This window comes from Salvelinus namaycush, chromosome 5, assembly GCF_016432855.1.
Source record: "Salvelinus namaycush isolate Seneca chromosome 5, SaNama_1.0, whole genome shotgun sequence".
NCBI classification, from domain to species: Eukaryota; Metazoa; Chordata; class Actinopteri; order Salmoniformes; family Salmonidae; genus Salvelinus; species Salvelinus namaycush.
This window is the reverse complement of record NC_052311.1, coordinates 3,862,852-3,877,647: the sequence shown is the minus strand read 5'-3', so window position 1 is coordinate 3,877,647 and position 14,796 is coordinate 3,862,852. Positions and strand designations below refer to the sequence as shown.

The window sequence follows — 14,796 nt, the reverse complement described above, 5'->3', positions numbered from 1 at the left end:
TTTGTTTCTGGCCATTTTGAGCCTGTAATCGAACCCACAAATGCTGATGCTCCAGATACACAACTAGTCTAAAGAAGGCCAGTTTTATTGCTTCTTTAATCAGGACAACAGTTTTCAGCTGTGCTAACATAATTGCAAAAGGGTTTTCTAATGATCAATTAGCCTTATCAAATGATAAACTTGGATTAGCTAACACAACGTGCCATTGGAACACAATAGTGATGGGCCTCTGTACGCCTATGTAGATATTCCATAAAAAATCTGCCGTTTCCAGCTACAATAATCATTTAACAATGTCTAATCTGTATTTCTGATCAATTTGATGTTATTTTAATGGACCAAAAAATTTGCTTTTTCAAAAACAAGGACATTTCTAAATGACCCCAAACTTTTGAACGGTAGTGTGTATCTAGACTGTATAGGATCCATTCAGGTATCAGATAAATGTGTGTTTGTCCATGGAATGAAAGGGTTAACCTCCGTCGTGTGGATTGAGCTGCATTACGTTAGTAGCCTAATAGACCTGAAGTCTGGAACAATAAAAGCGACGTCGTGGTCGGGCGAGATCGACGGTGACGTCACACATTAGCGGGCGTCCATCTTGGTAATGATCAAAACTCATTGATCAAAACCTGTGGATGTCACACCCTGATCTGCTTCACCTGTCTTTGTTCTTGTCTCCACCCCAAGACTATGAAACGCACCCTATTCCCTATATCGAGCTCTAGTCAAAAGTAGTGCACTATATATAGGGAGTAGGGTGCCCTTTGGGACGCAAAACCCTATATAGGGCACTTCTTTTGACCAGAGCCCTATGGGTCTAGTGCACTATATAGAGAGAGAAGGGAATGCAGAGTATGTCTAACCCTTGGTAGCGTCCATGCCTCCCACAGCGTAGAGTACTCCTACAGTGGACTTCCTGGGTTTAGTCCTGGGGCTCTGGAACATGAGGTGACGCTCCGGTAGCAGATGGTACTTCATGGCTTCCATTAGAAGCTTCTGGCATTCCAGGTTGTCTGTGAACATCGTATTGTTCTCCAGGTCAGCTAGGAGCTGGAATTCAAAGGAGAGTTATTTTATGTTCAGTTCAGTTAATCGTTATTATACCTTAATGGCAATTTTAAGTGCAGCATAAAAAATTTGTATGAAAATACACAACACATACAAAAACAGTGTGATTGTATAACATAAATGTACGTCTTTCAACCCGGAAGCAGTAACATTCAACCAGGAAGCAGTAACCAGTAAGGGTCCATTGTCCTCTGGTCAAATGTAGTGCACTATATAGGGAATAGGGTGCCATTTGTGATGAAGTCATTGATAACCTACTGACTACCTGTGGAGGTAGAAGAGGCAGGCGGATTTCGGCCAGGAGCACCCCAAGGTCCTGCTGGCGATGCTGAACATCGAACCGCACCCACATCATCAGAGCCTGGAAGATGGTCTCCTCATCTGGTATGTTTATGTCATCACTGGCCAAGAGTTTGACGATCTCAGCCGTAGGAAGCAGGAGAAACTCCTGGTTCTGAATCACCTCTAGGAAGTGCTCCTGAAACAGGGATGTAACAGGGAGGAGGACTTAGTGGGAAAGGGAAAATACTGCAACCCAATCTTACAGATGAGGGTCACCAAAACCCGAGTTTCATCTGGACGTTGAGTTGCAAAATACTTACATGCAATTTTCAGGTGCTGCCTGGATAGAAAATACAATGTATAAATGAAAGAAGACATCACTTATTGCATGTAGAAGTTAATCATTCATTGGGTAAATAAGTACATTAGGTTGATAAATCGGTTAGGTAGATCTAGGGTAAACAATTTTATCGGTATGTGTATTGTTGTTTACAACAACAAAGAATTATCTACGTACCCGAAATCAGGAGTAGAATCATACATTCTTGGAAAACGTGATTAAGAAACGGCCTGAGCTGTCTGTCTCAGGCCCTAAATATACAGTCAATACCGACCGAATGCCTCATTTGTTACTCTGGTTGATGGATTCTCCGAATTTGACTGACATAGGAAAAAAATCTGTCGATAAATCAGACGGTGAACTTATTTAAACCTAACGAGCAACAAAATGTGGACATCAATGCTGCTAACATGGGCCAACAGGACCTGTAAGCCACAGAGCGGAAAGGAAAGGGCAGTGGGGAAGTGTACCTCGTCGGTAGTAGAACTGACCTGTAAGCCACAGAGCGGAAAGGAAAGGGCAGTGGGGAAGTGTACCTAGTCGTAGTAGAACTGACCTGTAAGCCACAGAGCGGAAAGGAAAGGGCGGTGGGGAAGTGTACCTTGTCGGTAGTAGAACTGACCTGTAAGCCACAGAGCGGAAAGGAAAGGGCGGTGGGGAAGTGTACCTAGTCGTAGTAGAACTGACCTGTAAGCCACAGAGCGGAAAGGAAAGGGCGGTGGGGAAGTGTACCTAGTCGTAGTAGAACTGACCTGTCACGTTCCTGACCTGTTTTCTGTTGTTTGGTATGTGTTTATTGGTCAGGGCGTGAGTTTTGGGTGGGCAGTCTATGTTTTCTGTTTCTATGTTGGTTTTGGGGTTGCCTGGTATGGCTCTCAATTAGAGGCAGGTGTTTGACGTTTCCTCTGATTGAGAGTCATATTAAGGTAGGTTGTTCTCACTGTTTGTTTGTGGGTGATTGTCGTCCGTGTCTGTGTCTGCGCACCACACGGGACTGTAGCGTTTGTTCGTTCGTTTGTTATAGTCTGTACCTGTTCCTACGTGCTTCGTGTTATATGTAAGTTTTCATGGTTTAGGTCAGTCTACATTCGTTTTTGTTATTTTGTAATACTTCCAAGTGTTTGTTTTCGTGTTTCGTCGTTTGCTGTAATAAATCATTATGTATTCACAACCCGCTGCACTTTGGTCGAATCACTACTCCTCCTCTTCGTATGAAGAGGAGGAGGAATGCCGTTACAGAATCACCCACCAAACCCAGATCAAGCAGCGGGTTAACGGACAGCAACGACAGCAGCAGTGGGTCAAGGAGGATTGGACATGGGAAGAGATTCTGGACGGAGAGGGACCCTGGGCAGAGCCAGAGGAGTGTCGCCGTCCCAAGGCGGAGCTGGAGGCATCTAAAGCGGAGAGGCGACGATATGAGGAGGCAGCACGGAAGCAAGGCTGGAAGCCCGCAAGTACAACCCAAAAATTTCTTGGGGGGGGGGGCTAAAGGGTAGTGTGGCGAAGTCAGGTAGGAGACCTGCGCCAACTTCCCGGGCTTACCGTGGAGAGCGAGAGTACGGGCAGACACCGTGTTACGCAGTAGAGCGCATGGTGTCTCCTGTACGTGTTCATAGCCCGGTGCGGGTTATTCCACCTCCCCGCACTGGTAGGGCTAGATTGAGCATTGAGCCAAGTGCCATGAAGCCGGCTCTACATATCTGGCCACCAGTACGTCTCCTTGGGCCGGCTTACATGGCACCAGCCTTACGCATGGTGTCCCCGGTTCGCCTACATAGCCCGGTGCGGGTTATTCCACCTCCCCGCACTGGTCAGGCGACGGGGAGCATACAACCAGGTAAGGTTGGGCAGGTTCAGTGCTCAAGGGAGCCAGTATGCCTACACGGTCCGGTATATCCGGCGCCACCTTCCCGCCCCAGCTCAGTACCACCAGTGCCTGCACCACGCACCAAGCCTCATGTGCGTCCTCAGAGCCCTGTACGCACTGTTCCTCCTCCACGCACTCTCCCTGTGGTGCGTGTCTCCAGCCCAGTGCCTCCAGTTTCGGCACCACGCAGCAAGCCTCCTGTGCGTCTCCAGAGCCCTGTACGCACTGTTCCTTCTCCCCGCACTCGCCCTGAGGTGCGTGCCCTCAGCCCGGTACCTCCAGTTCCGGTACCACGCACCAGGCCTATAGTGCGCATCGAGAGTCCAGTGTGCCCTGTTCCTGCTCCCCGCACTAGCCTTGAGGTGCGTGTCTCCAGTCCGGTACCACCAGTTCCGGCACCACGCACCAGGCCTACTGTGCGCCTCAGCGGGTCAGAGTCGGCCGTCTGCCCAACGCCTTCTGCACTGCCTGTCTGCCCAGCTCCGTCTGAGCCATCCGTCTGCCCAGTGCCATCTGAGCCATCTGTCTGCCCAGCGCCGTCTGAGCCATCTGTCTGCCCAGCGCCGTCTGAGCCATCTGTCTGCCCAGCGCCTTCTGAGGCATCCGTCTGCCCAGCGCCTTCTGAGCCATCCGTCTGCCCAGCGCCTTCTGAGCCATCCGTCTGCCCAGCGCCTTCTGAGCCATCCGTCTGCCCAGCGCCTTCTGAGCCATCCGTCTGCCACGAGCCATTAGAGCCGCCCGTCTGTCCCAAGCCATTAGAGCCGTCCGTCAGTCAGGAGCCGCTAGAGCCGTCCGTCAGTCAGGAGCTGCCAGAGCCGCCAGCCAGTTAGGAGCTGCCAGAGCCGCCAGCCAGTCAGGAGCTGCCAGAGCCGCCAGCCAGTCAGGAGCTGCCAGAGCCGCCAGCCAGTCAGGAGCTGCCAGAGCTGCCCTACAGTCATGAGCTGCCCTACAGTCATGAGCTGCCCTTCAGTCATGAGCTGTCCTACAGTCATGAGCTGCCCTACAGTCATGAGCTGCCCTTCAGTCATGAGCTGCCCTTCAGTCATGAGCTGCCCTTCAGTCATGAGCTGCCCTTCAGTCATGAGCTGCCCTTCAGTCATGAGCTGCCCTCCAGTCATGAGCTGCCCTACAGTCATGAGCTGCCCTACAGTCATGAGCTGCCCTCCAGTCATGAGCTGCCCTCCAGTCATGAGCTGCCCTCCAGTCATGAGCTGCCCTCCAGTCATGAGCTGCCACTCAGTCCGGAGCTGCCACTCAGTCCGGAGCTGCCACTCAGTCCGGAGCTGCCACTCAGTCCGGAGCTGCCACCCAGTCCGGAGCTGCCACTCAGTCCGGAGCTGCCATTAGTACAGAGTTGTCCCTCTGTCCTAAGCTACCTCTCTGTCCGGAGCTACCTCTCTGTCCGGAGCTACCTCTCTGTCCTGAGCTACCTCTCTGTCCTGAGCTACCTCTCTGTCCTGAGCTACCTCTCTGTCCTGAGCTACCTCTCTGTCCTGAGCTGTCTCCTCTATGTAGGAGGGGCCTTAGTGAAGGTTCCTGGACCATGGTCGGGGGCGAGGGTCGCCACTCAAAGGACGCTAAGGAGGGGGACAAAGACAGTGGTGGAGTGGTGTCCTCGTCCACCGCCGGAGCCGCCACCGCGGACAGATGCCCACCCAGACCCTCCCCTTGAGTTGTAGGGGTGCGCCCGGAGTTCGCACCTTGAGGGGGGGGTTCTGTCACGTTCCTGACCTGTTTTCTGTTGTTTGGTATGTGTTTATTGGTCAGGGCGTGAGTTTTGGGTGGGCAGTCTATGTTTTCTGTTTCTATGTTGGTTTTGGGGTTGCCTGGTATGGCTCTCAATTAGAGGCAGGTGTTTGACGTTTCCTCTGATTGAGAGTCATATTAAGGTAGGTTGTTCTCACTGTTTGTTTGTGGGTGATTGTCGTCCGTGTCTGCGTCTGCGCACCACACGGGACTGTAGCGTTTGTTCGTTCGTTTGTTATAGTCTGTACCTGTTCCTACGTGCTTCGTGTTATATGTAAGTTTTCATGGTTTAGGTCAGTCTACATTCGTTTTTGTTATTTTGTAATACTTCCAAGTGTTTGTTTTCGTGTTTCGTCGTTTGCTGTAATAAATCATTATGTATTCACAACCCACTGCACTTTGGTCGAATCACTACTCCTCCTCTTCGTATGAAGAGGAGGAGGAATGCCGTTACATGACCTGTAAGCCACAGAGCGGAAAGGAAAGGGCGGTGGGGAAGTGTACCTCGTCGATAGTAGAACTGACCTGTAAGCCACAGAGCGGAAAGGAAAGGGCGGTGGGGAAGTGTACCTAGTCGATAGTAGAACTGACCTGTAAGCCACAGAGCGGAAAGGAAAGGGCGTGGGGAAGTGTACCTAGTCGATAGTAGAACTGACCTGTAAGCCACAGAGCGGAAAGGAAAGGGCGATGGGGAAGTGTACCTAGTCGTAGTAGAACTGACCTGTAAGCCACAGAGCGGAAAGGAAAGGGCGGTGGGGAAGTGTACCTAGTCGATAGTAGAACTGACCTGTAAGCCACAGAGCGGAAAGGAAAGGGCGGTGGGGAAGTGTACCTCGTCGGTAGTAGAACTGACCTGTAAGCCACAGAGCGGAAAGGAAAGGGCGGTGGGGAAGTGTACCTCGTCGGTAGTAGAACTGACCTGTAAGCCACAGAGCGGAAAGGAAAGGGCGGTGGGGAAGTGTACCTCGTCGGTAGTAGAACTGACCTGTAAGCCACAGAGCGGAAAGGAAAGGGCGGTGGGGAAGTGTACCTAGTCGATAGTAGAACTGACCTGTAAGCCACAGAGCGGAAAGGAAAGGGCGGTGGGGAAGTGTACCTCGTCGGTAGTAGAACTGACCTGTAAGCCACAGAGCGGAAAGGAAAGGGCGGTGGGGAAGTGTACCTCGTCGGTAGTAGAACTGACCTGTAAGCCACAGAGCGGAAAGGAAAGGGCGGTGGGGAAGTGTACCTCGTCGGTAGTAGAACTGACCTGTAAGCCACAGAGCGGAAAGGAAAGGGCGGTGGGGAAGTGTACCTCGTCGGTAGTAGAACTGACCTGTAAGCCACAGAGCGGAAAGGAAAGGGCGGTGGGGAAGTGTACCTCGTCGATAGTAGAACTGACCTGTAAGCCACAGAGCGGAAAGGAAAGGGCGGTGGGGAAGTGTACCTCGTCGATAGTAGAACTGACCTGTAAGCCACAGAGCGGAAAGGAAAGGGCGGTGGGGAAGTGTACCTAGTCGATAGTAGAACTGACCTGTAAGCCACAGAGCGGAAAGGAAAGGGCGGTGGGGAAGTGTACCTAGTCGTAGTAGAACTGACCTGTAAGCCACAGAGCGGAAAGGAAAGGGCGGTGGGGAAGTGTACCTAGTCGATAGTAGAACTGACCTGTAAACCACAGAGCGGAAAGGAAAGGGCGGTGGGGAAGTGTACCTCGTCGGTAGTAGAACTGACCTGTAAGCCACAGAGCGGAAAGGAAAGGGCGGTGGGGAAGTGTACCTCGTCGGTAGTAGAACTGACCTGTAAGCCACAGAGCGGAAAGGAAAGGGCGGTGGGGAAGTGTACCTCGTCGGTAGTAGAACTGACCTGTAAGCCACAGAGCGGAAAGGAAAGGGCGGTGGGGAAGTGTACCTAGTCGATAGTAGAACTGACCTGTAAGCCACAGAGCGGAAAGGAAAGGGCGGTGGGGAAGTGTACCTCGTCGGTAGTAGAACTGACCTGTAAGCCACAGAGCGGAAAGGAAAGGGCGGTGGGGAAGTGTACCTCGTCGGTAGTAGAACTGACCTGTAAGCCACAGAGCGGAAAGGAAAGGGCGGTGGGGAAGTGTACCTCGTCGGTAGTAGAACTGACCTGTAAGCCACAGAGCGGAAAGGAAAGGGCGGTGGGGAAGTGTACCTCGTCGGTAGTAGAACTGACCTGTAAGCCACAGAGCGGAAAGGAAAGGGCGGTGGGGAAGTGTACCTCGTCGGTAGTAGAACTGACCTGTAAGCCACAGAGCGGAAAGGAAAGGGCGGTGGGGAAGTGTACCTCGTCGATAGTAGAACTGACCTGTAAGCCACAGAGCGGAAAGGAAAGGGCGGTGGGGAAGTGTACCTCGTCGATAGTAGAACTGACCTGTAAGCCACAGAGCGGAAAGGAAAGGGCGGTGGGGAAGTGTACCTAGTCGATAGTAGAACTGACCTGTAAGCCACAGAGCGGAAAGGAAAGGGCGGTGGGGAAGTGTACCTAGTCGTAGTAGAACTGACCTGTAAGCCACAGAGCGGAAAGGAAAGGGCGGTGGGGAAGTGTACCTCGTCGATAGTAGAACTGACCTGTAAGCCACAGAGCGGAAAGGAAAGGGCGGTGGGGAAGTGTACCTCGTCGGTAGTAGAACTGACCTGTAAGCCACAGAGCGGAAAGGAAAGGGCGGTGGGGAAGTGTACCTCGTCGGTAGTAGAACTGACCTGTAAGCCACAGAGCGGAAAGGAAAGGGCGGTGGGGAAGTGTACCTCGTCGGTAGTAGAACTGACCTGTAAGCCACAGAGCGGAAAGGAAAGGGCGGTGGGGAAGTGTACCTAGTCGATAGTAGAACTGACCTGTAAGCCACAGAGCGGAAAGGAAAGGGCGGTGGGGAAGTGTACCTCGTCGGTAGTAGAACTGACCTGTAAGCCACAGAGCGGAAAGGAAAGGGCGGTGGGGAAGTGTACCTCGTCGGTAGTAGAACTGACCTGTAAGCCACAGAGCGGAAAGGAAAGGGCGGTGGGGAAGTGTACCTCGTCGGTAGTAGAACTGACCTGTAAGCCACAGAGCGGAAAGGAAAGGGCGGTGGGGAAGTGTACCTCGTCGGTAGTAGAACTGACCTGTAAGCCACAGAGCGGAAAGGAAAGGGCGGTGGGGAAGTGTACCTCGTCGGTAGTAGAACTGACCTGTAAGCCACAGAGCGGAAAGGAAAGGGCGGTGGGGAAGTGTACCTCGTCGGTAGTAGAACTGACCTGTAAGCCACAGAGCGGAAAGGAAAGGGCGGTGGGGAAGTGTACCTCGTCGATAGTAGAACTGACCTGTAAGCCACAGAGCGGAAAGGAAAGGGCGGTGGGGAAGTGTACCTCGTCGATAGTAGAACTGACCTGTAAGCCAAAGAGCGGAAAGGAAAGGGCGGTGGGGAAGTGTACCTCGTCGATAGTAGAACTGACCTGTAAGCCACAGAGCGGAAAGGAAAGGGCGGTGGGGAAGTGTACCTCGTCGGTAGTAGAACTGAATGCATTCAACTGGGATGTGTCTGTAACGGCTGTTTGAAGAAGAAAGGAGAGGACCAAGGTGCAGCGTGGTACGTGTTCATGACTTTTAATAACACTGAACACTAGAACAAAAAATAACAAAAGTGGAACACAACGAAACAGTCCTGTCTGGTGCAGACACAAAACAGAAAACAACTACCCACAAAACACAGGTGGGAAAAGGCTACCTAAGTATGGTTCTGAATCAGAGACAACGATAGACAGCTGCCTCTGATTGAGAACCACACCCGGCCAAACACATAGAAATAGACAACATAGAACAAAAACATAGAATGCCCACCCCAACTCACGCCCTGACCAAACCAAAATAGAGACATAAAAAGGATCTCTAAGGTCAGGGCGTGATAGTGTCTTCCGTATTTACCACAGATTAATCACGTAACTGTTATCAGATCTCTATGCTAGCAGAGAACATAGTGACAACACACTGCCAGAGATGTAATGACTAAACATGTTCTGATTGCATAGCAAGTGATTAACTGTTAGTCTGAAACTTAGTCCGTATGAGGTAAAATACACCCGTAACAGTCAGATTGGTGCTAGTTTAGAAAATAAAGAGTATGTTCAATCTGGAGCTCGCTATACATCTTTATATAGATTCATTTTCCAGTTGTTGGTCATCATCCCAGGCTATAAACACAGTACATGTGTATATATATACTAGGGCTTTGTGTTATTGTCTCTAGTAGCTTCTTCAATGACTCTCTCTGGATAGTACCAGACGATGCTATATAAAAGCCCTCTATGCTGCTTTGTAATGTTCAACATGCAGGAGATATAAAGGACAAGAACAAAATCTGTTGTCTAGGAACAAGACCCTGAGCTGTTATTTATTGCACCAGCAGGAATAAACGTTGACGCATTTAACATTGCTTAGATGCAAGTGCCTACGAAAAGTAAGCATTATTAATTGATCATTAATCTGTTACAAATTACAGTTGGCTTCACAGAATCTATCATGATTGGGCATTAGTATCTTAGCAGCGAAGCCTAATGAAATTTAGTCTCCTTCATTGATCTGTTCTGGTAATACAGAAGGACAGATCTTACATCCTACATGCTGTTGTTTGACGTTGGTATAGATTCATTATTTGTAATTACCATCAGCCAGAATGCTGACAACAAACTTAATACATTGATTCTGCTGGCTACACTGCAGACTCTTCGATTCACAGACATTTAAAGGGTGAGTCCAAAATGGCACCCTATTCCCTATATAGTGCACTACTTTCAACCAGAGCCCTATTCCCTATATAGTGCACTACTTTCAACCAGAGCCCTATTCCCTATATAGTGCACTACTTTCAACCAGAGCCCTATTCCCTATATAGTGCAATACTTTTCATCAGAGCCCTATTCCCTATATAGTGCAATACTTTCAACCAGAGCCCTATTCCCTATATAGTGCACTACTTTTTAACCAAAACCCTGTGGGCCCCGGTCAAAAGCAGTGTACGATATAGTGAATCGGATGCCATTTCAGACACACCCCATTCATTATACAAGAAGACAAACCTGAGGTAAGAAACAGTGGGGGAAAGAAACGTGTTGATCTACCCAAGAAGAAAGATTTTTTTTAAATATGCATGAGATGCTTTGGTTGAGTTTGTTTAAGTTGAAACAGAACTTCTAGCATCAATTAAAAGGGCACTAATCTGAAATGTTTTTTTTGCGGCTAATTCTGACAAAAGACTACTGAAATCTAACATGAGGACTTTAACAACAGGGCCTTGCTCAAAGAAAGCAGGTCAAGGTTTAGGACACAGCGTGATTGAGTCTATATAGAGGAAAAATTACACTTCCTCTCACAAAGAAACAGAATTTCACAGAACATAGAACATCCATCCAGCGTAAACTAGCGGGGGAAAAAACATCCTTATCAAAATAACAAGCTGTTGATTCAGAACCCAGATGACAGTTATACAGGAAGCTCTGTGACTCTCTGTTGTGTACCAAATGGTACCCTATTCCCTATATAGTGCACTTGGCTCTGGTCAAAGGTAGTGCACTATATAGCAAATAAGGTGCAATTTGGGACATTTCTTCCATGTTCCTTATTGGAGGGATTGAACAGGAAGTGTTCGTGCATAGATTAACCTCTCTGTCCTAGACTGGGCTCTATTTAAAACAGAGCCCAGTAGATAGAACAGCTATCTCCATAAGTTGTTTACTCCGTCAGCCGGAGACAGCAGAGGACATTATCTAGTAAATAAATACTGCATCTTCTTGATCCTGTGAAAAAAATGTTTGAAATAAATATTACAGCTGTATTTTGGTTAAAATCAACCGTTAGCCGACATGTCAAAACGTTAGCCGACATGTCTCAACATTATTAGCCACAAATTAGCTAACTTTGATCAGAAAAGGACAACACAAATGTATTTCAATCAAATCTTAGAGTTTAAAATTATATTTGTACTTTAGCTAAGCATTCAATGGCCTAGAGTTTAAAATTATATTTGTACTTTAGCAAAGCATTCAATGGCCATCCAACCCCTAACAATGTGATGTAAACTTAATGCAACCTACAAATGGAATACATGCAAACAGCCCAAAAAAACATATTTGAATGTAATTCTTTGGCGTTTAGGCTGTTTAAATCTGGTTAGATTCCTACCATAGTGTAGTTGTGGGCCACGTTGAGCAGATCCATGCATCCCTGGGCATCAGCGAAGGAGCGTATCCCCAGGCAATTAGATGGATGGAGTTGTTTCATGAGGAAGTTACAGCAGACCTCAATGACTTGCGAGAGCTGTAGAAGGCAGGCTGCAGCCAATAAACTCTCTATGATCTCCTCCTTCAATTCAAGGACACCTGCAACATTAGCAAGATATGTTGTTACAGAGAACAATAGAAGCAGAGCTTCATATGAGCTCCAAAAACATCCCCAGGCCTGGCGCACAGGGGAGAAAATAACTAAAAACATCACCAGGCCTGGGGAACAGGGGAGAAAATTACTAAAAACATCCCCAGGCCTGGGCAGGGGAGAAAATTACTAAAAACATCACCAGGCCTGGGGAACAGGGGAGAAAATTACTAAAAACATCCCCAGGCCTGGGGCACAGGAGAGAAAATTACTAAAAACATCCCCAGGCCTGGGGAACAGGGGAGAAAATTACTAAAAACATCCCCAGGCCTGGGGCACAGGGGAGAAAATAACTAAAAACATCCCCAGGCCTGGGGAACAGGGGAGAAAATTACTAAAAACATCCCCAGGCCTGGGGCACAGGGGAGAAAATAACTAAAAACATCCCCAGGCCTGGGGCACAGGGGAGAAAATTACTAAAAACATCCCCAGGCCTGGGGAACAGGGGAGAAAATTACTAAAAACATCCCCAGGCCTGGGACACAGGGTAGAAAATAACTAAAAACATCCCCAGGCCTGGCGCACAGGGGAGAAAATAACTAAAAACTTTACCAGGTCTGGGACACCGGGTAGAAAATAACTAAAAACTTTACCAGGTCTGGGACACCGGGTAGAAAATAACTAAAAACATCCCCAGGCCTGGCGCACAGGGGAGAAAATAACTAAAAACATCCCCAGGCCTGGGGCACAGGGGAGAAAATAACTAAAAACATCCCCAGGCCTGGGCAGGGGAGAAAATAACTAAAAACATCCCCAGGCCTGGGGAACAGGGGAGAAAATTACTAAAAACATCCCCAGGCCTGGGGCACAGGGGAGAAAATAACTAAAAACTTTACCAGGTCTGGGACACAGGGGAGAAAATAACTAAAAACATCCCCAGGCCTGGGACACAGGGGAGAAAATAACTAAAAACATCCCCAGGCCTGGGACACAGGGGAGAAAATACCTAAAAACATCCCCAGGCCTGGCGCACAGGGGAGAAAATAACTAAAAACTTTACCAGGTCTGGGACACCGGGTAGAAAATAACTAAAAACATCCCCAGGCCTGGGGCACAGGGGAGAAAATAACTAAAAACATCCCCAGGCCTGGGCAGGGGAGAAAATAACTAAAAACATCACCAGGTCTGGGACACAGGGGAGAAAATAACTAAAAACTTTACCAGGTCTGGGACACCGGGTAGAAAATAACTAAAAACATCCCCAGGCCTGGGCAGGGGAGAAAATAACTAAAAACATCCCCAGGCCTGGGGAACAGGGGAGAAAATTACTAAAAACATCCCCAGGCCTGGGGCACAGGGGAGAAAATAACTAAAAACTTTACCAGGTCTGGGACACAGGGGAGAAAATAACTAAAAAAATCCCCAGGCCTGGGACACAGGGGAGAAAATAACTAAAAACATCCCCAGGCCTGGGACACAGGGGAGAAAATACCTAAAAACATCCCCAGGCCTGGCGCACAGGGGAGAAAATAACTAAAAACTTTACCAGGTCTGGGACACCGGGTAGAAAATAACTAAAAACATCCCCAGGCCTGGGGCACAGGGGAGAAAATAACTAAAAACATCCCCAGGCCTGGCGCACAGGGGAGAAAATAACTAAAAACATCCCCAGGCCTGGGGCACAGGGGAGAAAATAACTAAAAACATCACCAGGTCTGGGACACAGGGGAGAAAATAACTAAAAACTTTACCAGGTCTGGGACACAGGGGAGAAAATAACTAAAAACATCCCCAGGCCTGGGGCACAGGGGAGAAAATAACTAAAAACATCCCCAGGCCTGGGACACAGGGGAGAAAATAACTAAAAACTTTACCAGGTCTGGGGCACAGGGGAGAAAATGGCAGATTGACAGACGTGGGGATTTGATGCTGCCCTTTATGCACCAGCCGGCTCCATGGGTATTACTGGGTGGATACGTTCAAATGGCACCATTTTCCAAATTTAGAGCATTATTTTGACCAAGCCCTTTGGGCCGTGGTCCAAAGTAGTGCACTTCATAGGAAATAGGGTGTCATTTGAGATACATAATTGAGTGTTGCGGAGTACTCACCAGTGTATGCAAAGTGGACCAGAGATCTCAAGGATTCTGGATCCACCCCCTCCATCTTGATCTCCTCCTGTTTGGCCTCTCTCACGTTGCTGGTGAACATGGCAGCAAAGTAGTCAGAGACTGCACTGAGGACCAACCTGTATAGGACAATACCAACAAGGTAGTGGTCAGAGACTGCACTAAGGACCAGTCTGTATAGGACAACATCAACAAGGTAGGGGTCAGAGACTGCACTAAGGACCAGTCTGTATAGGACAACATCAACAAGGTAGGGGTCAGAGACTGCACTAAGGACCAGTCTGTATAGGACAACACCAACAAGGTAGGGGTCAGAGACTGCACTGAGGACCAGTCTGTATAGGACAACATCAACAAGGTAGTGGTCAGAGACTGCACTAAGGACCAGTCTGTATAGGACAACATCAACAAGGTAGGGGTCAGAGACTGCACTAAGGACCAGTCTGTATAGGACAACATCAACAAGGTAGGGGTCAGAGACTGCACTAAGGACCAGTCTGTATAGGACAACATCAACAAGGTAGGGGTCAGAGACTGCACTAAGGACCAGTCTGTATAGGACAACATCAACAAGGTAGGGGTCAGAGACTGCACTAAGGACCAGTCTGTATAGGACAACATCAACAAGGTAGGGGTCAGAGACTGCACTAAGGACCAGTCTGTATAGGACAACATCAACAAGGTAGGGGTCAGAGACTGCACTAAGGACCAGTCTGTATAGGACAACATCAACAAGGTAGGGGTCAGAGACTGCACTAAGGACCAGTCTGTATAGGACAACATCAACAAGGTAGGGGTCAGAGACTGCACTAAGGACCAGTCTGTATAGGACATCAACAAGGTAGTGGTCAGAGACTGCACTAAGGACCAGTCTGTATAGGACAACATCAACAAGGTAGGGGTCAGAGACTGCACTAAGGACCAGTCTGTATAGGACAACATCAACAAGGTAGAGGTCAGAGACTGCACTAAGGACCAGTCTGTATAGGACAACATCAACAAGGTAGGGGTCAGAGACTGCA

The 14,796-nt window shown here is 48.9% G+C and overlaps 1 protein-coding gene across 1 annotated transcript in view; it reads right to left on the bottom strand.

The window, feature by feature from the left end:
- The window catches only part of LOC120047369 (kelch-like protein 4), a 63,388-nt gene that overhangs the window by 21,047 nt on the left and 27,545 nt on the right, over positions 1-14,796 (bottom strand). The window contains exons 3-6 of the mRNA XM_038992891.1: positions 13,757-13,893; positions 11,457-11,653; positions 1,337-1,549; positions 867-1,053 (exon numbers count right to left, since the gene is read on the bottom strand). Of these exons, the coding sequence (XP_038848819.1) occupies positions 867-1,053; positions 1,337-1,549; positions 11,457-11,653; positions 13,757-13,893 (734 nt within the window). The remainder of the gene's footprint in view (positions 1-866; positions 1,054-1,336; positions 1,550-11,456; positions 11,654-13,756; positions 13,894-14,796) is intronic.